At 38.1% G+C, this 24,746-nt stretch overlaps 3 protein-coding genes across 3 annotated transcripts; 1 reads left to right on the plus strand and 2 right to left on the minus strand.

Annotated features, from left to right (window-relative positions):
• On the plus strand, nt 1-3,200 carry LOC103455244 (rac-like GTP-binding protein ARAC8). The gene is made up of 8 exons (XM_008394834.4): nt 1-376; nt 719-806; nt 976-1,085; nt 1,190-1,253; nt 1,709-1,773; nt 1,852-1,917; nt 2,587-2,684; nt 2,822-3,200. Exons 1-8 carry the CDS (start codon nt 272-274, stop codon nt 2,859-2,861), a joined length of 636 nt encoding a protein of 211 aa, XP_008393056.1. The 5' UTR covers nt 1-271; the 3' UTR covers nt 2,862-3,200.
• A 204-nt stretch (nt 3,201-3,404) lies between these two features.
• On the minus strand, nt 3,405-11,101 carry LOC103455243 (uncharacterized). The gene is made up of 4 exons (XM_008394833.4): nt 10,483-11,101; nt 8,883-9,254; nt 4,354-8,799; nt 3,405-3,829 (listed from the first exon to the last, which is right to left on the minus strand). Exons 1-3 carry the CDS (start codon nt 10,603-10,605, stop codon nt 4,393-4,395), a joined length of 4,902 nt encoding a protein of 1,633 aa, XP_008393055.2. The 5' UTR covers nt 10,606-11,101; the 3' UTR covers nt 3,405-3,829; nt 4,354-4,392.
• A 2,367-nt stretch (nt 11,102-13,468) lies between these two features.
• LOC103415241 (uncharacterized) lies at nt 13,469-15,653 on the minus strand. Its single transcript, XM_008353581.4, has 4 exons — nt 15,515-15,653; nt 15,104-15,276; nt 14,367-14,524; nt 13,469-13,818 (listed from the first exon to the last, which is right to left on the minus strand). The coding sequence occupies exons 2-4, from the start codon at nt 15,261-15,263 to the stop codon at nt 13,711-13,713; spliced, it is 426 nt and encodes a 141-aa protein (XP_008351803.3). The 5' UTR covers nt 15,264-15,276; nt 15,515-15,653; the 3' UTR covers nt 13,469-13,710.
• Nucleotides 15,654-24,746: the final 9,093 nt, after the last annotated feature.

The following is a 24,746-nucleotide window of genomic DNA, read 5'->3' on the forward strand; positions in this document are numbered from 1 at the left end:
GCAGACAATCTATCTTTATTATATATAACCAAAGAGAGAGAAATTAAAGTAACCCCAACAGCAAAAAGCTAAAGAAACAGCTACAGGAAGGAAGGAAAGAGTGAATGAGTGTAAAGATTAAAGAATCATGTGAGATGAGCCACCCTCTCTCCCGCCGAATCAAAAAGCCATGAACTTTGTGCATATCCCAACACCCCAACCACAACGCTTCTTTTTCTTTTCATTTTCTATGTGTGGATTTTAGCTCTCTGAGTATTTTCTTTGGCTTCCAATGGCTTCAAGCGCTTCAAGGTTCATCAAGTGTGTGACTGTGGGAGATGGGGCTGTGGGGAAGACCTGTATGCTTATTTGCTACACCAGCAACAAGTTTCCCACTGTATGTTCTTTTCTGCCAAAAAGATCCATCTGGGTCTCTCAAATTTGACTAATTTGTGTGACTTTTGGGTTTTTTGGATTACTATATGTGGTTTTTTTTTTTCAACAATTACTTTATGTGGTTATGCATCTGGGTTTGCAGCTTTTTTTGTTGTTTTCAAGATTTTAGTTCAGAAATCTCTCTCTCTCTCTCTCTCTCTCTCTCTCTAGACAAATTGCTTTGCTTTTTATCCCCTTCCCTTTCCAAAATTTGATTTTGTTTTTCAGTTGCTTTGCTTTGCTTTTTCTCCCTTTCCCTTTCCAAAATTTGATTTTGTTTTTCAATTGTTTTTGTGTTGATCAGGACTATATACCAACTGTGTTTGACAACTTCAGTGCAAATGTGGTGGTTGAAGGCACCACTGTGAACTTAGGCTTATGGGACACTGCTGGTATGATATCTTTTAACTCTCTCCAACCCAAATTCTAATTTCATCTTATATAATTGTGTTAATTGTTCTAGTTTTTGTTTGTTTGTAACTTTTTGGGTTTTATGTAAACATAGTTTTGCCAAATTTAGCAAGTTTGTTGTATTACATATCTGTTCCATTTGTTTCACAGGGCAAGAGGATTACAATCGGTTGAGGCCATTGAGCTACAGAGGGGCAGATGTCTTTGTCTTGGCTTTCTCATTAGTTAGCCGTGCGAGCTATGAGAATGTATTGAAAAAGGTGTATTCACCTGAGAAATTTGGTTTATTCTTCTTTCGTTTTATTGTTAATCTGTCACTGTTGTGTTTTATTTATGATTTCTGACACTCAAATTTCTTGGCCAGTGGATCCCTGAACTCCAGCATTATGCTCCCGGAGTGCCGGTAGTACTTGCCGGCACGAAATTAGGTAAGCTCAATGCGTGTACTACTTTTCCAAACTCAGTCCGGAGTTAAACTTGGCTTCTGGTTACAGTTAGTTATGTTCATAATTCGATTTTTTCCATTATGTTTCTTCTGTCCAATGATTTGATGAGCTTAGAGTCCCGAAAGCTTCTGTGAGTGGGTAAAGTGATACTCTTATACATGTGTATCAAAAGTCTGACCTGTTCTATGAAAAGAGTGAGACCCAAACATGTTGAAAGGGAAAGAATGAGCATGCTATTGATACAACTATCTTATTCGATCATGAATTGTCGCATAAACCTGCACATAGGATTTGATTTTGCACCAATGGTAATGCAGGGAAGCATTAAATTAACCGCACATGCAGATTGTATCGTTAATCGTTTTAACTGGTAGGGGAATTTGGAGTCAGCAATATCATCTTCTGGAACTAAAGATTCGTTTGTAATTGATATGCAGATCTTCGAGAGGATAAGCACTATTTGGCTGATCACCCGGGGTTGGTACCTGTGACCACTGCACAGGTGTAGTTTTTAGTAAAGATTGCTTTGTGTATCGTGCAACAACGGGTAATATCACTGATTATTCTTCTAAATAAGCAGGGTGAAGAGCTGCGCAAACAGATTGGTGCTTCTTTTTATATAGAATGCAGCTCAAAAACCCAACAGGTATGAATAATATGGTACTTACATTCTCATAGGCCAGTAAATTGTTCAGTTTATAAGGTGCCGCATAGTTTAAGGAGTTGCATGCCTTTTCAGATAAAACCAACTAATTTCTTGTCAAATTAAAACTAGACAATGTGCCGGCTTTTGGAAGATCCATAGAAAACGGATAATTGATTACTATGCAAGCATTAGAAGACCCCAAACTTAGTAGTTGCGGATGTACGATTCACTAGTTTGGCTGTCAAACCAACTTCCAGACATATGGGGATGGGAGCGTAGGTTTCCGGCGTTTCCTTTTCCTCAACCAAATACCAACTTCCAGATTATATGGGGACGATAGTGTTGCTTTCCGGATTTTCCTTTTCCTCAACCAAATCGTTTGGCCAAGCTTGAGATTGGTCTAATAACGTCTTATGAGCATAGTGCCAGTCTCCTGAAATCTTGAGTCATTTCTCAAATCCCTAAAATTTTCTTGAGCCTATGTGTCATATTTTTCCTGCAATGAATCTCTTCTCTTCAGTAGTGCCTGTCTGGTCCTCCTGTTTTGACAAAAAAATGTCGAAGATTCGGAATCTTTGGATGCCTTCACTGTCCATGGTCCATGGTAGATTTCCTTAAATATGTTCTCATTGTGTACTTCGTAACACTCCTGTGCCGTTTCAATTGCAGAATGTGAAAGCAGTTTTCGATGCTGCGATCAGGGTGGTTATCAAGCCGCCGCAGAAGCAGAAGGAAAAGAAGAAAAAGCAACCTCGGGGATGCCTAGTGTGAGTGTCTTCCCTTCGTTCTCGTCAATTTGGGCTTCGATATTACACAAATTTCGTATTCTGCGCTAATTTAGGTCACATATACGTAGTTTCTGTTTAAGTTCTTGGGAATAATACGGCCCTTGATCGAATTGCAGCAACATCCTTTGCGGGAGGAGGCTAGTGTGCCTCAAGTGAAAACTTTCCTCTTCCGTTTTGATCGCGATTCGCGTCGCGCTAGTGCCAGTTAAAGCTTCCTTCACCATCAGGCCGTCGAGGATCCCGTGCATTTGGTTATGCACGGAATCCATCTGAACATACCGGCTTCTATCGTTCTACTAATTTCGTATTACGCGATAGGTACCATGAAAACAGAATGCCATTGTAACACCGATAGTTTTTATCAAGCTCGGCCTTATGTTTGCAGATGCTACTTTATTTGTAAAGTTATTGTGTGCAAAAATGATGTATTTGGTTAGATGAAATTTCTCGAAGCTACTTGGAGAAATCCTTATATCAAGCATGCATTACGAGGCATTCCGCGTCGCTATTGGTACCATGCGTAATGGAGACCACGCGATGCTCCAGATTTACGAAATCTGGAGTAACCGCGAACATCAAACGATGAAGTTCCCGGAAACACTTGTACCGGAAAGAGAAGCTACAAGTTTGGTTGACAAATGAAATTTAAAGCAAATTACAAAACAACATCAAACTAGAGCAACTAAACCAACCCAAAGGTTCCAAAATTTGTTGATCTGCTTGCATATGTGATCAAAGAGAAATAAACACAGAAGCTTCTGTTTTGAGCGGTCAAAAATCGACAAATGGAGAGGTTTGGCAACGGAGAGGATGGGTTTGGGTTTATACCTAATGCATTGAAGACCGATAGGGGCACCAAAGATTGTGTATGGGAACCACAGTATGTTTTCTAACTGTTAGAATATCTACAAAGCGGAAACAAAGATCGCGTCCGCCTAACAAATTCAAGGAACAAACAGCTTGAAGAACCCATATATCTTTTAAGATTACAACTGATACATCAAAGAGGAGGGGGTCGGAGACCATGAACAACATCAAATAACTCACTTACCGCCCATCCTCCGGAAGCACACAAGCTTAGATGATGACCTCGTGGGGGTTAGCAAATGCCCATCCTCAAAGCACTGGAAAATAAAGAGAGGCAAATATAATTAGCTTAGGTTTGACATCGAATTCATTAATGAAAAAGTAAAGTACAACACAAACTTTCAACTGCTCCCGGAAGGCAGGACGCACAAAACCTAGTTCTTTTACATAATTCCAATTCTCTTTCACCAGTTCTGTTTTCCGGAGTCTTCCTATTTCTATTTCCCTTGAATACAATTGATAAAAAAACTGTATACAATGCAATGACGTTTTTTTTTCACAAATTTCCCAGTATTTCCAATGACAACAGGCAGCCGTCGGTTTCTTTATTAATGTTATGAGACTAAATCAATCTATATTACAGATGACGGTTAGAAGACATGTAAATTGACAAGTTCTGGAGCTGAACGACAAAATGTGAAAGATGATTGAAGAAACTCCCGGCTATGAAATCCTAAAACATTATATTTGGTAGGTCAAATGAGAATCAGCAACCTGAACCCTCAAATCAGGTTACCAGACCTTGTATACATGAGGGAAAAATACATAATAGAAGACTTACAAGCTTTCACGAGTCGCCCAATTCTGCAATTAGACATGCCTATTTCCACAAGGACTGTCTGTAGGCGTCCCACCCTCCCTCGGGTTCCTTCCTTTTAAAGGTGCCACCTTGCATCTGGAACATCCTTGCTTGGTCCTCAGCCATGGCTTGTGAACTGGCAACAGATAGTTGCCGCGGGACAAGAGGTGATGTCACATCTCTCCCATCTAAGTCTGGACCTCCAGGCCCTGCATTGAGATCAAGCCCTTGTCTTCCCCACTTCCTACTGCTTTCACCGCTACTGTTATTGCTACCATCAGGAAGATTAACAACATAAGGCCTTGGGTAATTGGATGAAACCACACCAGCAGGTCCTAACAGCTGGGAACGAACCCCAGGAAAAAGCCTCCCGGCAGATGATGAATCAAGATATGTTGCTGACCCGCCTGGAAAAGCGGCTGAGGGCAGAGGAAAATTGCTTCCAAAAGGAAAAACTGGATATGGAAATGAAGTAGAAGGATAGGGCACTGCTGGGGAAGGTGACAAAACCGACCCCACCCTGTACAGATCAGGGTTAAATGGGTTGCTACCACTAGGGGGGCCCAACATCGTCTGTGGTCCCCCAGTTGCAACAACTGGGAATGGCTGCTCTCCACAATCTGAAATAATTGAAGGAATTGCGACTGCAGAATACGTATTGCTAGGAGGAAACCATGATGAGAAATTCCCTACTTCTGTATTGTTCATCCTAAAACCAGATACAGGTGGTTGAGATGGTACACTGCTCATGGCATGCTGACTAAACACTGCCGGTTCAGCACACAACTCATCAACAACAGGTCCGTTATTCAAATCAAAATCCCTACAAAGACTAACTTCTCCATTGACAGGTCCACCTGATTTTATTGATAGGATTTGGTTATCCATTCGATGGCTATTGCTCAATGGATAATTGCCCATTTCAGAAGCCTCATCAACTTGATTCAAGTCAAGATCAAGACCTCCAGAACTGTGAACGGGTGCAATACTCATCGACTGGTCACCCGCAAAAGCTTTATTGTTTATTGTGTCAGCAATAGAAGATGTCTCTTGAGCAGAACTTTGAGAAGCCATATCCTCCAGAATTCTTTCATCGGGTATGTTCAAGTCAATGTCTAAAGCTGGGCGTCCTTTCTTGCTCGGTGTAGGCTCGGGAACTGAAATACTTGTACCCAGTGGAAATTCTTGAACTTTTCTGGGTTCAGCTGGCCGGAACGCGCTTGTAGCTGCTGATCCCCTCCAACCAACCTCCGCCCCTTTACTCTTCAACAGGTCATCTGGTGGAACACACGGCCCTTTTGCTGCAGCAGGAACTGAAACTGAAGCAGGAAGGCCACTAGACACAGAAGAAACAGCAAAAGGTACCGGGCTAATCAACCGAAGAGCAGTTGAACATCCAGGTACTGTCAAATTATTTGGCTCTGCATATTTCCCATCATCGGCATTAAAGCCTTCGTTCAAATCAAACTCCACTTTTGCATCCACAACTGCTGCCCCTGCAGCAGACACAGAAGAAGCATCTGCAGTTGTAGATGTACATTCCTCAGCTTCTTCTGCTTCCATGTTGGTTAATTTAGAACTCTTCGGCCTCAAATATTCTTCTACTTCCTGCATGGGAATATCAGGCGACACCTTCCTAATACCAGGTTCAACAACTTGATCATTAGTTTCTTTAGTTTTCATATTCTCCTCTACATCTTCACCGGTATTATCAGTAACAGCGGAACTAGAGCCACCTAGAGCTTGACTCCCAGGAGTTGTAAGATCATTATTTTCTGTTTTCAAAGTGCCAGGACCATTACTTTCTGAATCAATTCTGGGATTTTCAGCCTGATTACAATAACTCGGGCCATCCTTTTCATCAGTTGTTTCAGCCTTCAGTTCACTGACTTTTTCTGAGATCAAACCTTTACGAAAACTAGAAGAAAGTAGCGCTTCTTCACAGGTTCCATTCACCAACTCAGAATGCTTCTTTAAACTAGATGGTTTCTCCTCCGTATGTACACTCCCTTCATAACTTGAAGTTTTTATCATACCATCAACATCAAACTCTGGGTGCAAGGAATGTTCTTCAATGGCTTCATTCCCCACTACTACCCTCGAACTAACATCACTGACCTTATTTTCTGAAATGACATCAGCACTCACTCCACCAACCACCTTTTTGTCTTGAAGAGGTACTCCTTCACCGTCCATAGCTTTCTCAACTGTACTAGGAGGGGAAGCAGTAAAAGGAGCTAGAGTAACTTCCATAGATTTTTCTTTGCTTTCTGGGGTGGGTTCTGCAGAATGATGAAAACTTCTATTTGAAGAGCATAGATTTCCAGTGTCCTCTGCTACAGAAGACTGTTCAGGCAGGGAAGAAAAAGATTGGACAACCCCATTCTTAGCCCCAGAAGTAGTGAATGCAACACCGTGGTTCTCACATTCATCATCAGCGACATCATTAGACTGATTTTCATCTCGAGCAAGCTCATCAACTGGAGGTGATTTGACTCTGGGATCAGTGCCTTTGCAGAGATACTCAGAAACCGGGGTAGACCTTTGAGGAGAATCAGTTGGGGATTCAGATTTAGACATCTCTCCAGCAACACTAGCAAGCAGATTCATACCAAGCTCATCTCCAGCTGACAAAGAGGCATTACCTTCAGAATACTTCGCACAGCTTTCAATTAATGCATGTATAGAGCTGAAAGAAGCATCCTGCAAATTCCCCGACTTTTCGTTCCCAGATGACGAGGAAGCAGCTTTTGGGACTTCGGCAATCTTCTTAGAGTCGTCACCGGGCCTATCATGCTCTTCATCAGTAACAGCAGCCGGGGATCCATCACCCTCATCCGATCCAGTCAGTACATCCTTGAAATCATTACTTTGCCATGATTCGTTGTTCACATCTGAGGTAACAGTGGCTCGATAAGCTTCAACCTTTTGCATGGGAGAAGCAGCTCTGCTAATAGTATTTAAAGGATCTTCAGACGAACCTCCACTGCCACTTTGTGCAGGACTGCGACCACAATTTGGAATCTTAACAATCAACTTGGGTCCATTTCCCTCAGCAGAAGGTCCATCTAGTACCTTTTCACTCGTCAATCCAGGCTGTGATGATTTTTCTGGAACTGGATTCTTGTGCAAAGATGAACTTCTGCTTGACAAAGTTTCCCTTTGAACTACAGAAAGAGCAGAGCCTGGGAAGCCATTTGTTGATTTCCGAGGTCGGGAAGAGCCACCTGATACCTTAACATTCATTGAACCAGCAGTAGAGCTCCTCGCATCCTCTTTCCCAGAAATACCTCCAGTTCTTGCATGATCATTCGAACACGACTGACTGTTGTTGTGAGATTGACTAGAACTGCTACTTTTCTCATCCCTTGGAGTTGTCGAAGGAAGATCAACTGTGACGCCAACAGCAACAACTCGAGGCAGTCCATCTTTTAAGTTAGAACTTGCTGACACTGGTGAGGGAACTGATTTCAAAGATCCCGGTGATACTGAAGCAGATTTGGTAATACCATCTCCATGGACAAGCTTAACTGAAGCAGATTTGGATATGGAGAGCTGTGTGACTGAGCTCTTCACGGCAACATCAACAGATCCACCAGAATGCCTGTTTCCACCATGAGAAACTTCTGGGAAGCGTGGTCTTGCAGACCAGGAGACAGCCGCATTTGAATTAGACTTTGCATCCATTTCAGCTTCAACTCGTTTCTTCCATTTATCAACTAAGCTTCTTACTTTCTTCTGGATTTCCAAGTTCTTATGCGTCCGTAAGTGATTTACAGACTTTCCAATGTTACACATTTGCAGAGCTTCAAGATTAACAGGCAGCTTATCCAGTGCCCGAAGTAAAACCAAGAGAAACTCCTCAATAGATTTATCGCTATCTTTGGGTCCATTCCCATCACCTATCTTCCCTTTATGTCCAACCTCTTGGATCCATTCATCGAATACTGGCACACCCTTGAGTACAAATTGACTAAGGCAATCAAATTTATCTGTGGCTGCTATGACATTAGCAAGCATTAACCGGCCAGCCAAGTCTATTTTTTTCTCATTTTCATCAGGTATCATGAGCTGCAGCAATTTCTCAACCCCTTCAGAATCTAAAAGGCCTCCTTTTTCTGTTATTTTGGCAATTTCAGATTTTAAAGTGGTTTCCTGTCTAAAGCTGCCAGAATCCCCATAATCTGTTTTCATAGTGCGTTCTCGTTTGACAGGCTCAGATCCTTGATCTCCCCGCTCCCTTTTCTTCCCCTTAACTAAAGAGGAAAAAGATGAGCCACTATTCTGGACACCATCTGACACAACTTTTAACTGTGATGCTGATGTTGGACCATTCAATGGTTTTGGGGATCGGCCACCAGACTGCACAGTTGCATGCATTTCTACTTGAGTTTTATACAACAATTGATCTACTTCCTCTTGTCGCTCCTGTCAAAAGAAACAATATCAATTACTCTGAACGTTTAAACATATGAGCACACCCAGAGAATGTGGAAATGATCTAAACTCACATTAATAAAGTCCTGATCAGTTAGCCACCATAAACAATTATTTGTGATGTCATAAACACGCCGGCACACAAAAGATGAAATCCCTGACGGAAGATCAACACCTTTAGGAAGGAACGCGACTTTACACGGATGAAGTAACGATGCGGCAGGTATCTCATCCTTATGAAAGGAATAAAAAATTTCATTCAGCGCAGCATCCAACAAGATGCCTTTGCCAAGCTTTATTTCAGAAGGTCGATAAAGCCAATTAACACCTAATTTTAACTTCTTCTCTCTGCCTGTAGTCACACAACGAATTATTCCAATGAAGGGTGGAGAATCCTGGGGTGGTTTGAAAAGAGCACAATCGCCAACACTGATCTTACGCCCGTCCTACAAAAATGAAGTTGTTCAGAGGAGCATTATGCCGGTTAGCACAGGCAAATGTGCAGAAAATATGGGAAACATCTTGAATAATTAGCATACACCACAAATAATATGCATGACAAAAATGAAGTTCAGATGATCAGAGGAGCCTTATGATGGTGTAGCATGATGGCCAAGCATAACACCATGCCCAAGCAGCACTTCCATTCTCAGTTCCCCCTAAAAGAGGGAGCTTTCTCACAATTAATCTATGGGTATGACAGACTTTCATTGAAAGTCAGTTTCAAATGCAAAATTGTAGAACGAAAACGGAAATATCCCCTCAGCAAAGAATGCTTTGCTGTACCTTCTAGAGAAGAGTCATTAAACTGACAACAGCAAGAAAAATAAAGCGTTATTATGGGAAAATTTAAGACTATCTAACCATTTAACAATAAGGGAAAAACTCTTGAGCAGATTCATTGCATCTATCACTCATTGCAACTTATGTATCTAAATGAATGATAATAAGGGAAACGACTCGAGTAGATATTAAAAACAAAGAATTAAAATGCTACATACAGAATATGAAGTTATCAAACATACATACAGAAGAGAGAATTATCATAAACAGTATGTCAACGCTCATCAATATTCTGACCATCACATGGTCCAAGAACCAATGACTTGATATGGGAATTGCTCAACGACTGAAAAACCATCCCTCGTATAAAGAAGGGAACTTAACTGAACCCATAAAAAAGTATCACTCTTCCAATTTTGATACCAAAATTTGGTACCAAATTGACATTCTTCCCAAAAAGATTGACACATTACAGCACCCCACATAATAATTCACACTCGGCATGTTACATACCCCTCCCCTGTGATAGAGATCCCTGACAACTACAAATCACACCAAAAATACGACTACGAATCCAACTTTGCACCTTCCCTTTTACAGTCCTCTCCCCAATTTCACAAACTGTTTCATCTGCTACTTTTCATATCTAACATGGTAGAATTCCCTCATTTATCTACCCCAAAGTCAACAACACATCCATCTTAACGCAAAATTCAATCCATAACATTGTTATCCATATCAAACAAGCAAAACCCCACTTCACTTCTCCACTGATAACACCCCCAAAATAACACACAACAATCACAACACCTAATCCGAAACCCCGAAAAGCAAACAAAACGCACACCCAAAAATCAAAAGACAAAAAAAAACCAGCAGAGAAAGCCAAACCTTGAAAAACGAATTGGGTAAAGACGAGGGTGATGAAGAAGAACCATTGGCCACGCATACACGCGTGGGGACTTTCAACATGTGCCAACTCCGTTTCCTCTCCTCACTTCCCCTCCCATGCATAGCCTTGCATTTTCCCCAATCCCTACCGCGATCCCTCCTTCAATTCCAACAAAGACCATCAATCTCGCCCCTCAATTCCCGCCAAAACCCCTCCTTTTCCACACCTCTCCGCCCATCCGCCCTCAACGAAGCCCCGGATTCACTGCTTCCCCCGAAATGAAACCCTAATTTTGCCCCCCAAACGAATCCGAGCGCACAGAAACTCCGAAATCCAAATCGAATTGCGATGATTCTAGGATCCCAGACAACAAGTCCCGATCTAATTGAAGGTCAGATCCAACAAGAAGTCCCGATTTCGAGCCGGCTTTCGATCTACTTCAGAGAGAGAAAGTCGTAGAGAAAGAGCCAGACGGCAAAAGGGAAAGGTGTACTTGGTAGCGAGAGCAAAGCTGCAGAGTCTCGGGCAGGCGGGTAGATCGGGCAGACCGGGCAGAGTGAAGTGTAACCTCACCCGCGAGTGATATGACAAAAACAATGTGCCCCTAATTTTTTTAAGAATTAGAATATGTGACTGGACTGGATTCACTTGCAGGGACTCAGAACCGTGGCTCGGATTTGTGTTTGACCGTTTTGTCCCCATTTGACTTCTGATTTTTTGGGATTTCTAGAGGGGCATCTCATGGTCATTGATTACTTGTGACTTAAAATTTTTGTATTTTTTATTATTTTAAAAGGATCAACTAATGACTTTGCCACGACAAACTATTTTGAAGGTCGATAAGACTCACATAGGCATTTCAACCTCTTCTTGGCCATCAAACGTAATGTGTGGAATACGGACTTGAAATTCGTTTCTAACCACTGGACCATCCAGTAGTGAAATTTTTTTTGTATTTTTATTAAACTATTGCTTTTTATATTTTATTCGTAAACACCGAGGTTATTTAGGTTTTAGAGAGCAGCATTTATAGAACGAGTATATTATTGCCGTGATTTTTGTGTTCACTAATACATTGTTACATAAACAAAGGATAATGCATTAACAAAACAAAACGTCAAATGCTGGTTAATTCGTTTGATATAAATTTTTTCAATACGTTGGTAAAGCGTGGTGTGACATATTATTGTCGTGTGAAGCTGTCAATGGTATTGGATGGGGTCAAATGAAGCTGTCAAGGGAGGGGTAAGAGGGTAATTTGGGGTGGGGGTTAGTAACTGCAATTCCCACGAGGGAGAGTCTGATGGAGAAGTTAAGGTTGTCTTGGGTTGTTCCAACACATAACTAAAAGCAAGGTGGTAAGTGGTGGGTGATGTAAATGTTTCTGTCTCTGCCATGAATATTTTTTTTTTCTTTTTTTTTTTTGTCTACATAAATCATGTGGTCTTTGTAACCTATGTGCTTTTTTTTTTTTCTGTTTTTGAACATACCCATCTGCCTTTTGGGGTTTCATAAATAAACAAATAGAAATTAAAGGAAGTTTTTATTTTGTATTATTTTTTGCTAAATCAATAACTTGTTTTGAGGGTTTGCGATGAAGTTTGGACCCGGTAATTTTAGTGTCAACAACGAATTTGAACTACATTATTGCAAGCTTATTGTGAGACTAAGTCATCTCACTTATTGTAGATAATATTGTTTGTTATGTTAAAAATGCTGGTGGGTTAGTGAATGCCCATAGTGATATTGAAAACATACAAATTGAAATTGACTTTGGGGATGCAGGAGATCACATTTTCCAAAAGGGTGCTATAAATTTTCAATGTATAATTAATGCATCAGTATTGGAGTTGCTCTATAAATAGAGCACTCCGTATGCTTTAAAAAAACACATACATAAAGAAAGAAATATTAATAACATCATCTATTCTTCCCTATTTGATTTGTCATCCCTTAGTGCTATAGTTTCAGCGTGATATTTTACACTTGCTTCACTCCTGTCACTAGTAAAGGTTATCTCTCTAACTTTTATATATTTATAACATGTTCAAAAAAAAAAACAAGAACATTTAAGTAGAATTAGCTAGTTAGGTTACTATCACAAAAGGTTGAAGAGCCTTGTTTTTTTGTGAAAACAGTCTATCTAAATTTTTGAATTTTTTCTGAAATTCTATTTCTTTCACATCATAAAGCACAAAAATGTCTTCCGTTTCCCCATTCCTTTGTGGTAGGAGTCAAGTTGACAAAGTAAGCTGGGCTGGAGACGTGGGTCAAGTTATTGTTAAGTCATAAGATTGAATTAAATAGAAATTGAACTTTAAATGCGTATATTTATATTTAAAAAGCGAGTCGAGTCAAAGTATGCCCAGCCCTCAATGAAGCTCCGCCCCTAGTGTCCATGATTTTGTGAACACAAAAGCTTATAGTCACTTTTCACTCACCATTGGATTAAAATCCAATCATTAGTATTTATTCCAAAAGAATTAGTCTTTTGAACATAGTTTAGGCAACTTGTGGTTGCGGGTATAATGTCATGGCCATACAGATTATATATACATATAATATGTACATATACACCATAAGAATTTGGTAACAAGTGCTATGGAATATGTGGAAAAATATAGATGGTTGGAGATGCATGGAATATTAGGTTGGTGGAGGGAATGGAGGAGGGAATAAAAATAAGAAATTGAATTTAAAATTGAAGTGAATAAATAAGAGAGTATGCAGTCACCATCGTTTGTTTGGCATAGAAATGATGCATCTAATTTATCTCACTAAGTAGAGTTGGCTGTATGAAACCAAAGGACTAAGTAGGGTTGGCTGTATGAAACCGAGAGCAACGCTTCCTTGCCCCTAGCACGTAGAAACCATGCATTCTAATTTATTCTAGAATATGGTATTATGAAATACCATATTTGGCATGAGGTCTTGGCTCCTAGACTCCTAGCATGTAGAAACAAGTAGATTTTGAAGCAATCAGAATGCAACTGGAAGAAATAGTATTGATTATTTGTAAACAAAGGCCACAAATTTGTCATTTGTCGTGAGACGGTCTCAAAACGCAAAACAAAACCATCATAGATTCAACAACAGATTACAAGTTGTTCCTACACTTACAGTATCGAATCACTATAAGTTCTAGTCCTACAAGAAGAAAAGGAAGGCAGCGTCGGCATTGCACTGGCATATCCAATACACGGTTGACTCCAGAGATTGATAGGTTATCACAGAGAATTTACCATCCTCTTCATCTCAGCAGACCTCCTGGGATCTGGTTCTTCGATTGCTCTCTCAGTGAGAACATGCTTGATACGACACATTGACTTCCTCACCTGAATTTCACGATGACATTAGTACTACGAGAAGAAAGAAAACTTGGCCAGAACAACAAAGTAGATTCTAAATGGTTATAGCTCCCATTTTCTGATATTTTTCTTTTGTGGAATCACGCTGAAGCAACCAATTAAAACAAAACTGTAAAAGAACATTTGCTATCCAGTAGTTTGAAGACATACTTCACATTGTATGTAAGCGGTATCATGCCAGCATATAAAACAAACAAATATCTAATCTAATAGACTAATACTCAAATGTAGAGAATCCAACAAAAAGAAAGAGTCTGCTGCAACATGGTTCAAGCACAGGTGTTGCTTATTGACTTCTGAGTAGCCAGGTAATGACACTGGTTTTGCAAGTAAAAAATATGGATATAACTGAACATACTGAACATACTGAACAAATAGATGAATATAGTGAGAAAGTCAGAAGTAGGAGTTGAAAAAGAAGGAAAGGCACCAGTTTTCGTGCAAAAAACATGTTTGGAAAACTTCCCCAGTATTAAGACAAGTACATAAAAAATAGTTAAAAGAAAGGGTCATACTTTGGGAAGGCGCTCAGGATTGGGAAACCGGAGATTCTGGGCATGAAGCATCTGGCGTTGAGTCATCAGCATGTTTTTCTCCTTAAGCAGAACATACCATAACTTATTGAGATCATCCCAAGACTTCAGACGCAATTCAGCTGCCTTCCAACTTCGACCTGACAGTGAGGGAAGTATCAAAATAAGAATCTTCAGTGAAGTAATTCAGATTACATCCAAAAGTGTTGTAGAAATGCATTGCACAAAGTGACATCAGAAAATCAAAAGAATAAAAGGATGGAGGTTAAAAGAGAAGAAACCCTTCACATAATTAACATGTAATACATACCAATTGAAAAGGGAAATAACCAATAATATGTAAAGTAATGCTTAAACTTTATATTCGTGCTAGAATTTCTGCGCATAACTTGCAAAACAACAATACACTGAAAAGAAGCAGCTGGGCACCGCACGATTATCCAAAAAATCTCTTGCGATGTGAGTATAATAACATGAAAACTCATAAGGGAAGCATAAACTCTCTCCATTGCTTAACTAACAGTATTTTTGTACACGAAATCAGCATAATAATTCGATTCTGAAAACACAATATAATTTCGTATTTGCTATTCGAATAAGATACATGAACAAAAGCAGCTTCGTTCTACAGAAAGATGAAAACTTGGGTATTAATGGAATTTTTCCAAATGTACATAGGTAATTAACATCCATAAACAATGGAAATGAAAACAACGTACCGTAGACAACTGGCTTTTCTTCCTCTTGGCTTCTATCTTTCTCAAAGAACTCCTCAAGAGGGTTGTACTCCGTCGACCTAGCCGCCGAAGCCGCAGCAGAAGTTTCCGATTTAGCTGCAGAAAAGAGTGTTCTCTTGAAATACCTTGCCACCTGGATCATCGTGCTCAGATTTCTGCACAACAGTGCAAGGACATCAGAAAACCAAATGCCAGAAAAGACTAAGACCATTTCACGCTGAAATCCCAACACAAACACAAAGTAAACTTCTTTGGGGCATTTACGCAAACACCTAGAGTGCTCTACAAATTATTGGATGGCACAGAACACGCATCCAACCAGTTAACGGAAACAGTGAAACAATATAGATGATGAGAAAACAGTAGTAGGAGGAAAACCCAGAAACTACTTACTTGCGGAGGTTGACGGCGGCGTTTTTGGGGTCCTGATTTCGGGTCTGGTGGATGGAGGCTGAGGACTCGAGACTGAAGGGAACTCTGGCTATGGCAATTTCAGAGGCTTTCTCGTCGTTTGGGCTTTTCCGTGTAATTGGGTTTAATATGAGAGCCAATATGCGGCCCATTGCATTAAAACCAGACTTGACAATTGAAGGCCCAATTATTAGACCAAAACCAAACAACTAAGCCCATTAACCAAACAAAAGAATACGAAACTTGTCCAAAATGGTCTTGAGCTATTGGGTAGTTGCCTAAATGCTCTACGACTCAGCCCTAATGCTCTACGACTCAGCCTATCCTGAATATTTCCCATCATTGGTTCAATTTTATTTTGGGGAATTGGATCTCCTGAGCTTGGGCTCAGAGTCTCCTGACCAACACATAAGAGCAAGTCCACCCCTAAGGACTTTACGCCAGCACCTAGTGTATTTATCCATTCAAGTGAACAGTAATAGACTAGAGTGAACAGTAATAGACCAAGGCATCTCCAACCCTAAAAAAATGCGCTGGCACCCAACGCATTTATTTGGTGTGTTTTTTTTTTTAAAGTTTATTTTGGATAAGATTTTTAACCAATTTCGGATAAAATTTCAAATAAACTTAAAAAAAATACACACTAAAATAAAATTACATACTCATCAAATAAACTTAAAAAAAACACACTAAAATAAAATTACATAAACTCATCAAATAAATTAAGGATGAGCTTTTTGGTATTTTTTTTTCACACAAAAAGTATATGAAAGCTTTGGTAGAAGGTGTAGAAAATATTGAAATGTGGTGTAAGGTGGAAGATGAGGGTTAGGTATTTATAGAAAAAAATAATAACTTTTTAAAAATTTTACCATTTTTTTTTTAATTCTGTATTTTTTTATATTTTTAATTAATTTTAATGTAGTTAATTAATCTGGACCGTTGGATTTGAAAAATATTCAAATCCAAGAGCCCAGGATCAGCCACGTGGCCAACACCAGCAAATGGCCCAGCTTCTTGGTCAGCCTGTTTTATGCTGGCCCAAAGACCAGCTTGGGCTGGGTGCCATGCTGTTTTGTGGGCTGGAGTGAATGGACAGGGTCCTAGCCTCTATTTTGTGCTGGGTGCTAGCCTAATCCACCACCGGTGGACTTGCTCTAAGGGCGATTGAATTTTGATCAAACGACTACAAATATGAGGGGACATTCTAAAAGTTATAATAATTGTAGCCGTTGGATCAAAATCCAATGACCCTTGTGTGTTGGTCAGGAGGCTCCTGAGCCCAAGCTCAGAAGAGGATCCAATTCCTTATTTTGGTATATATAATTATTGTTTTAATATAATGATATTAAAACAATAATTATATATACCAAAATAAAATTTGGTATCGAATCTGAAACCTTCTATTTATAAGTGAAAATGAGCACCATTATACTACAACACTAAAATTCTAGTATAATTATTAGTTCCAAGTTTTGGGTGACTATTTTTATTAAGGCAAGTCTAGACTTAAAATATCCTAAATGACAGTAAGAAACTCAAGCTTCAATGCAAGAAGAGGAGCATTGTCCTAACCAATTGACTTAACTCAAATATGCTTTGATAGCAAGTGGCTCTTTACCACAGTGGTAGAAAAGAGTTGAGTCATTGCATGACAGCGTGGTTCAAACTTCGTCGGTGACTAATCTAACATCTAATATAACAAAATCTATCGTTTGATAATAACAAAACAAAAATCTACTTTGACAGACTAAACTATTACTGCCTTACATAAGAGAAAAACTCTTCGTAAACCAAAAGCCACATGTGGCAAGCATTTATTTGACGACTGATACTAGTAGAAATATGTCTGAACCTTATCAAGTGTTCATTACAAGTAGTGCAAAACATGCTTTAACAAAGATTATATAATTAATTGTTTCGGATGAAAATTATTGTTATGTGGCGAATCTCACGTAAACTTTATCAGATATGGCGCATAAAAGAATTGTTGTGTTGCCGGAAAAAAAAATTGTTGTCGATCTCTATCAATTGTCGTAAATCACAACTCAAATGCATAACAGTTTTCCATTCCTTTTTCTACCTTATGGTTGCGAAACAGAGAGAGCAACCACTAACCTTACTTTCGATCAAAACGGAAGGAAAGGAAGGCAATAAAGGGTGTATTTTTGCTCATCACCGTCAAGCAGTGGTAATACTCATTATCGTATTTATCATCATTAAATAAGTTTAAATTTAAAATTTGTATTTTTTCACTATACAGAATAATAATAAATAAAATATTAAATATCACCTTCACTTCAGTGGTGAGCAAAAATATTTCGTACAATTAAAAGGAAGAGAGTGAATGAGTGAGAGAGAGAAAAAGCACCAAACAACTCTGCCTATCCCCTTTTTACAATTAAAAGGCCTGATAACACTTTCTATCATGCATGTGGTCCCCTGCACTGCATGGTGCTAGGGTTTTGGTGACATATGAGTAGGAGGTAGATTCTCTGTCCTTCCACTTATGTGCCTTCTTATTTATATAGTCACGGTTAAGTCACGTTAATATTTTATATTACTATTTTTTTTATCTTATTATCTTTATAAAAAAATAATATAAAATATTGACATAATTTAATCGTGATCATTAATTGTGATCATACAAAACAAGAGGGTATGAAAGAGTACAGGAAGTGGGAGGGCAGAGAATCTACCCATAAGTATCCCCAAAGAACTCTGATAGCGACACCCACGTTCTTTCCCTTGTTTTCTTCTTCTTTCATGCACCTTTCTTTCTTTTTCTCTTGTTTCCTCTCTCCCCTCCTAGTTTTGCGTTGATGGTTACACTTATGCTTTCATATATTTCTATCATTTTTCTTATACAATCGATACAAAAGGAGGAAAAATCGAATATAAGACCTTATATGTAAGTAGTGTAAATTTAGCTTGCTGCAGCCCAAAAGATGTGAAGAGAAGTCTCGCATCAGAGATAATACAACAATAACTTGAGATTTTTAAGGATATGATCCATTGTTTATTTCATTAAGCCTTTTTGAGGTTAAATCGCATATCTGAGGTCAATTGGGCTTAATACTACACAAGGTATTCATATTAGCAAGGGGTCGGTATTCTATTGGTGCATATATGTTCAAACTTAATAACGGACACTTACATAACTAACTGAGTTACAGGTTCTTTACAAATCTCCGTCATTACATACTATGATTTAGCCAAGATTGTCCCATTTTCTCAAATCTTAAATGTTAAGGTGGGTTTGAATCATTTTTAAAGGCTCCTACCAATATGATTTCGACATGTGCTCCTTGTCTTTACATATAAGTTGATGGGAAAATCTACAGCATTACAAAGACAAAGACAAACTTAATCTCAAAAGGAAATGTCAAATTATAAGAGTTAAATTACAATTGATGGTTGGTGTGACAATTTGAAGTCTTATTATTTAAATAAAGTTTTAAATGGTTGTAATTATTAAAAAAATGTTGAAACAAAATTTTTATTCGTTGAAATGCAAGTGGAATAAAGGACACACCATTAAAATGAATTAAAGTAAATTTGACATTGATATTAAATTTGACTTCAAATCACAAAGTCTTCAAATCCAGTCAGCAAATAACACTTCGGTTTGAGAGACTTTTGATGTCAAATATGTACAGTGGCATTCCACCTAGGATTTTGACATCTACTTTGGAGATGCTCTTACTCAGCTGCATCCTGCATTATATGAGTAGAATTCTCTTCCCTCCAATTTTTTCTCCCTTCAAGTCCCTTTCTATTTGAATGGTTGAAATTAAGCCACGTTAATATCTTGTGTTAACTTCTTTATAGAAAGAGAAAGAAAAAAAAAAGACCGATCTAAGGAATGAAATTTGAAGAGAAAAAAATCCTACTTCATATTATATATATTCCCAAAGATTTTTCTTTTTTGTTTGAATATATTCCCAAGGTTCAATTTATTTTCTATTATTCTTTTCTTTTTCTCCTTTCTCAAGTGAACTTTTTATAATCTTTTTCAAATATTGACAAAATTGGTCTATGTGTCAATTAATTATGTTCACTAATCTTTCCAGTACGGCATAACTAAGGGCTTAAAGCTACGGCATAACTAAAGGCTTAAAGCTATCATGTGGGTACATAAAATTTGAGGTAATATAAAGATTCATCCCAACTTTTTTTAATTACGATGCAAATTTTGATTTAACAACTAATCTTTCCTTAATCTTCGCTATCATGGTACCAACATCACATCTCATAATGACTTCCTTAATCCTTAATCTTCACCATCACTTGAATTTTGAGCTCGACATTGAATAAGGTATTGTACAAGCTATATCGATAATTTGAACTCGACGTTTCTCAATTTTTCAATGTTGTTGATGATGGTACGTAAATACAAGACATATTTATGCAGTACATGATGTGCTATGTTCCAAAAATAGTTCTATGTTAACGAATAATATGAAGTGAATAGTGCCAAAAGGACAAATAGCACCTTCAAACAAAACAATTAGTGTTTTGAGGGTGGGGGAAGGGGGGTCGCATTGGCAGGTCACACCGATTTATTTTTGTTTGTTTTGACTTCCACATAGATCTCTCTATATTTTCTACATTTCATCTTGGTAACATTTGAGTTATATTTTACCCCCAAAGAAGCAAAAACGTACAACAGTATAGTACATTTGGTCTGCAGATGTAAAAATCTGCATACGTTGTAAATGTGGATGGAAGTTTTGGCTTGAATGGACTTCCCTGTATGGACAAAGTCAAGGAAAGTGGCTTGGTGGAGAGGCACACAATTTTAAGAATTTCTATCCAATCCTTCAATCATCACATATCACAATTCCTATGTAATGGCATATTAGCTCACAAATGTACCACAAGCAATAGAAGAAGAAGATACACTAGCTATTGTTTCCATTGCCTTTGTAATTTCAGTTTGATAATGATAGAGACAACTGCTTTTGTCTTGAAGACATAGGCACACTTGCCGAACCTCCTAAACATTGTGTTTTGTTTAATTTACATTCTACTGCACGCATATCGTTAATTCAACAACATCATCTATATTATATATCAACTCTCTATGTGTTACATTTACAATGACTTCAACAATTGATCAATTTGACTGTAATTGCAACTCTTGTTTTATTTATTTAATTTTGGATTTTTTAGGCTGAAGCCTGAGGTATCCTACACCTTGAAGGAAAGGATTAATTTTCAGCGGGGTTAAGAAAGGCTAAGGGCATTTCAGTTCACTCTTGGCCACAGTCAAATTGTACAAAGTCCTCCCAAAGCTTTCAACCAGAGAATCATCCGTGTTTTTGCTAACTTCGTGCCTCAAATCCAACATCAGAAATAAACTTGACTTGAAATTCTACAACATTTCTACTAGACTACTTGCCGTGATTTATTTAATTTTGGTATATGCAACACTTGTTTTAGTACAACACGTTGACACCTAATTATTAATTAATTCATGTTTGATTGCCATTTAGATTAGCATCTCCAAAGCTGCATCAGCATACTGTGAAAAACGTACCTATCATGAAAATTGGACTTATGAGGTTACTTGTGACACAAGACAGAAATTTAGAGAAAGAATAAGGGTTTATGTGTGCCACTAATCTATGGGTTTGCTTGATAAACAAGAAATAGAATAGGAATTAAAGAAATGGAAGCGTAAAAAGGGGTTTGTCTTCAATAATCTTATCTATCAAGTAGTCCGACTTTTTAAACAATTTTAACTGTTTGATTGTTTAAAGTTAATCCTCTTGTTTATTTTCCAGACAACTTAAGCGTCGGGACTATTAAAGAAAAATTGTTGTAAAAGGAGTAGGAAAAGATAATAAATTAGGAAGAAGAGAATTTGTCAACTGTCCTTTCTTTCACCATTGGTGACACACCCCGACCTAAATCAGGGCGTGCTGGCCGTCACGTGAGAGTGATGTAACCATGTGCATAGTGCGGAAGCAAAATTGATATAGAGAAATACGAGTGAATAAAAACCACACTACTAGCAGTACTAGCTAAGATAAAGTGCTAGTACGAGATTAAGTGTGAAATACACAACCAGAGCATAAATAACCCAAGTGTAGTCAGGCAGGACAAGTATTAATTATACAACACCCAAGGGTGATCCTACATTTATGATGTTTTGTCAAAACCATCGTCGAAATCCCCATGAGCCACCAAAGCATTTCTACTTAAAACATGGAGGGGTGCAAAACAGAAAGTGTGAGTGGGCAAAAACAAAGCTTTTCAAAATCATTTCATTTCTCAAAAGTTCTAACCCCTCGCCATAAAACATGTATAACTTCCCAGAAAATATAATATACTATATCAGAAATCAAGCTTAGGATAAAAATCCATAGAAATATATCACGCCAAAGTATCTAAATGAAATGCCATAAGTAATTCAGTTAAAATATATCAATGCCAGATATCATATCATCCGGATCCACCTAACGTGACCTGCACGGCTGAGTCTATAGCTCATAATCAATCTCAACCATATCAAATCCTGCACACGAGTCGGAACCACCTAAAGTGGTATGTACGACAGGACTAAGTGTAAAATAAATATGCTCTAGTGCTACGATCACGTGAAGACTGTGCGAATGATCGCGGGTCACCTACGAGTCGGAACCACTTATAATGGTCTGTACGACAAGCATGTACACCTAACTTGGATCCAAGGTGAGCATATAGTGCGGGAGATGAACATCACGTGAAAGATTGTGCCCTAACTCTGGGTAGAAGCACTAACACCGGGGTGCAAGTTTATAAGTTCTCAATGCAACACATCATATCTCGCATAACTAAAGCAATCTCATATCTTTAATTTATGAACTTACCTGACACTTACATGTGTGTCCGCATCACCAATCATAAATATATGCAACTACTAATGCATAAATAAAATAGGCATATACTTTGCATGGCATCTCATTTTCTGGGAAAAATCTCAAGTATATAGGTATATACGGAAAACTAAAAGCCCACTCACTGATATGTCAAAGGGTCGTAGCCCACAAGCCTCAAATGATGGCGCTCGTTCTCAGGATAGGTCTCACCTATATGCGAAATAACTAAATAAACGTTAATTAAAACATATAACCAAAACTAGCTAATAACTTCTCATACAATACTCAAATGGGGTGTTTGAATATACCAACGTGATCTACTCAACACCACGAACATCCTCATATTTTTAGAAAAAAATTTCGACCACCCACGCGCCGGCCAAGGCACGGCCAGACGCGCTGCCAAACCCTAACTGAGCTTAACAGCCGTTAAGACTATTTTGTGGAATATTCCGTTAAAACCTTAATAAAAGTTGACGGCGTTACCTGACACTGTTAGAATATTCAGTTAAACTTGACGGAATATTCTCCTTTGTCTTCCTTGGTTCGCGGGAGACCGTCGTTGTCGCCGGAAATTGGGAAAAAGTTTAAACCTTCATATCTTCTTCAATTTTCAACCAAAACTCATGAATTTTACACCACAATGAAGCTTACAACGAGTAGAACAAAAACTTACCAATTTTAATCCACGGAATCTCGCTGGAAAAAGCACGAGAATCTGGCCACCTTTGCAACTCATCGAACCCGAGCTTCCCGCCGTCCAAATCACTCCAAAGTTACTCCCTGAGCTTCGCGAAGATGTTTTAAGTTCCTATGACCTTAAAACTCGCTGAAAAGTCCATAATTACGATCACATGAACATTGCTCACAATCTGGGATTTTTGGGTTCTCGAGTTTTCGAAGGTTTCATGTTTTAAAAATGGTATGGATGTGCTTCTGAGCTCACAAGGAACACGAAGATGGCTTCCAAAACCTCGATCCGTGCCTGAATTGATTGGTTCACGAGTTGACCGTACAATTGTACGGATAATGGATGAAAATCGAGAGTGGGAGGAGAGAGAAAGGTCAACGGGTAAGGGTATGGGTGTGTGGTCCTAGTTGGCAACAAAACAACCAACCACAAACTAGGAAAAATTTAGTTCTAATTGGGTCCAAACAATTAGGACTTAACATGAATTAGATCACAACCAAAACATATCACCCACAACACCAACTAACGTCCAAGAGCAATTTAGTCTTTTCACACCACCGATAAAAATAATTCGGGATGGGCTGTGACAATTGGTTCATGCTTTGGGCGTGCAAATATTCAAAGTAGGATTCTCTCCCCTCCTATTTAAACGGTTATGATGAAGCCACATCAACATCTTATTGTGAAATTTTATATAGAGAAAAAGATTATAAAAAAAAAAATATAAGAGGAGGGGAGAGAAGAAGATGATATATGTGATCATTTTGTTTCAAATAACTAAAATACACCTATTTATTTTTGGTGACCAACCAAACAAAATTTTTTTTTTTAACAAACAAAACAATATTTTCTTAAATGCAAATTTTTATTCCGTTTAAATCAGGTACACTTCAGTGTACTTAAAGCTTTCATTAAGTTAGTTAATTGAGTTCTCTTGCATTTAAATTTGAATTTCATCTCCAACAAAAGTTTGAATTTCATCTTATACATTTCGATTATTTAAATGTAGTATTATTATTTGTATCAAGTCAATCACACTTCAACTCTTTATTTAGTTGGACACTTAATTCTAATAAGTGATATCAAATCTCAAACGAGGAATCTTCCCATAAAATTACAACTACTTATGAATTAGTCCAATTCTTTATCTCAAATTATTTAGGGTTTGTTGAAACAGCTTTTAAAATGATTGAAAACGTTTTAGAAAAAATATGTTTAGCTTCTAAAAGCACTTAAAGTGTTTCATGCCCTTACACTTAATGACTTAAGCATTCTAAAAACAATAAGGTACTTTTTTAGAATTTACTTGCATTTTTACTAAGAATTAGTTTTAAAAACATTTTCATCAAAAAACATTTCAACAATTTTAAATGCACTTTCAAACGAGTTCTTACACTTACTGACTTAAGCATTGAATAAATTCAATTTTAAACGGTTTCCTCACCATAAAAAAATTTCAATTATTTTCGTTACATTTAACAACAGAAAATTTGTTTTCCAAATATTTGTAGCTTATGAATTTTCATTCACTTTTATAATTTAAGGGGTAATAACGTCTTTCAATAAAATCATCAAATTTAGGGGTGTTGGTAAGCGGGTTTTTGATATTGCCAAGGAACTGGAAGGCACCTTTATCTGACACAACGCGAACTCAAAC

Source organism: Malus domestica, chromosome 14 (assembly GCF_042453785.1).
Source record: "Malus domestica chromosome 14, GDT2T_hap1".
NCBI lineage: Eukaryota > Viridiplantae > Streptophyta > Magnoliopsida > Rosales > Rosaceae > Malus > Malus domestica.